Here is a 757-nt window from a genome sequence, read left to right as displayed (position 1 = left end):
TGGGCTTCACCTGCCCACGTGCACTCTCGGTGGGCTCCGCCGAGCACCGCAGTGCAGTGTACAGCAGCAGCGTGAGCACCAGCAAGCTGGACACCGCGCAGATGGCAATGATCAGGTACACGTTGACGTCCACCAGAGCCACCTCGGGCGCTACGCCCACTGAAGCCCGCGACGAGGCCTTGGGTGCCTGGCTACCCTCCACAAGCGACACAAGCACAGTGGCCGTGGCCGTCAGCGCCGGTTCGCCGTGGTCCTTTACCAGCACCAGTAGGCGCTGGTGTGGCAAGTCATCCTCATCTAGAGTGCGCGTCGTACTGATCTCGCCCGTGTACAGCCCCACGCGGAACGGGATGCGTGTGCCAACCGCCGCCAACTGCAATTCATAAGACAGCCACGCGTTGTATCCCGAGTCAGCGTCCACTGCGCGCACTTTCGCCACTACGTGACCTGCACCCACCGACCTTAGCACCAGCTCACTGACTGCACCTCCCGCGCTGCCAGCGGGAGACGCCAGCAGCGCGGGAGCGTTGTCGTTCTCGTCCAGCACGAACACCTGCAGCGTCACGTTGCTGCTCAGAGACGGCACGCCAGCGTCACGCGCGCTCACCTGGAACTGCAGCAGCTCCAGCTCCTCGTGGTCGAGCGGTTGCAGCGCGTACACTTTGCCGCTCTCCGAGTGCACCGATACGTAGCTCGACAGCGCGCGCTCGCCCACCCGCCGCTCCACCAGCGAGTAGGACACCAGCGCGTTCTCCTG

General features: G+C 65.0%; 1 protein-coding gene across 1 annotated transcript in view; it reads right to left on the bottom strand.

The window, feature by feature from the left end:
• The window catches only part of LOC105528392 (protocadherin alpha-10-like), an 8,866-nt gene that overhangs the window by 543 nt on the left and 7,566 nt on the right, over positions 1 to 757 (bottom strand). Inside the window, exon 2 of the mRNA XM_011965122.1 lies at positions 6 to 754. Coding sequence (XP_011820512.1) covers positions 6 to 754 — 749 coding nt within the window. The remainder of the gene's footprint in view (positions 1 to 5; positions 755 to 757) is intronic.

The sequence above is a fragment of the Mandrillus leucophaeus genome, unplaced genomic scaffold (genome assembly GCF_000951045.1).
Source record: "Mandrillus leucophaeus isolate KB7577 unplaced genomic scaffold, Mleu.le_1.0 Scaffold714, whole genome shotgun sequence".
Lineage (NCBI taxonomy): Eukaryota > Metazoa > Chordata > Mammalia > Primates > Cercopithecidae > Mandrillus > Mandrillus leucophaeus.
The sequence above is the reverse complement of the archived record's forward strand: the minus strand, read 5'-3'. Positions and strand labels throughout refer to the sequence as shown.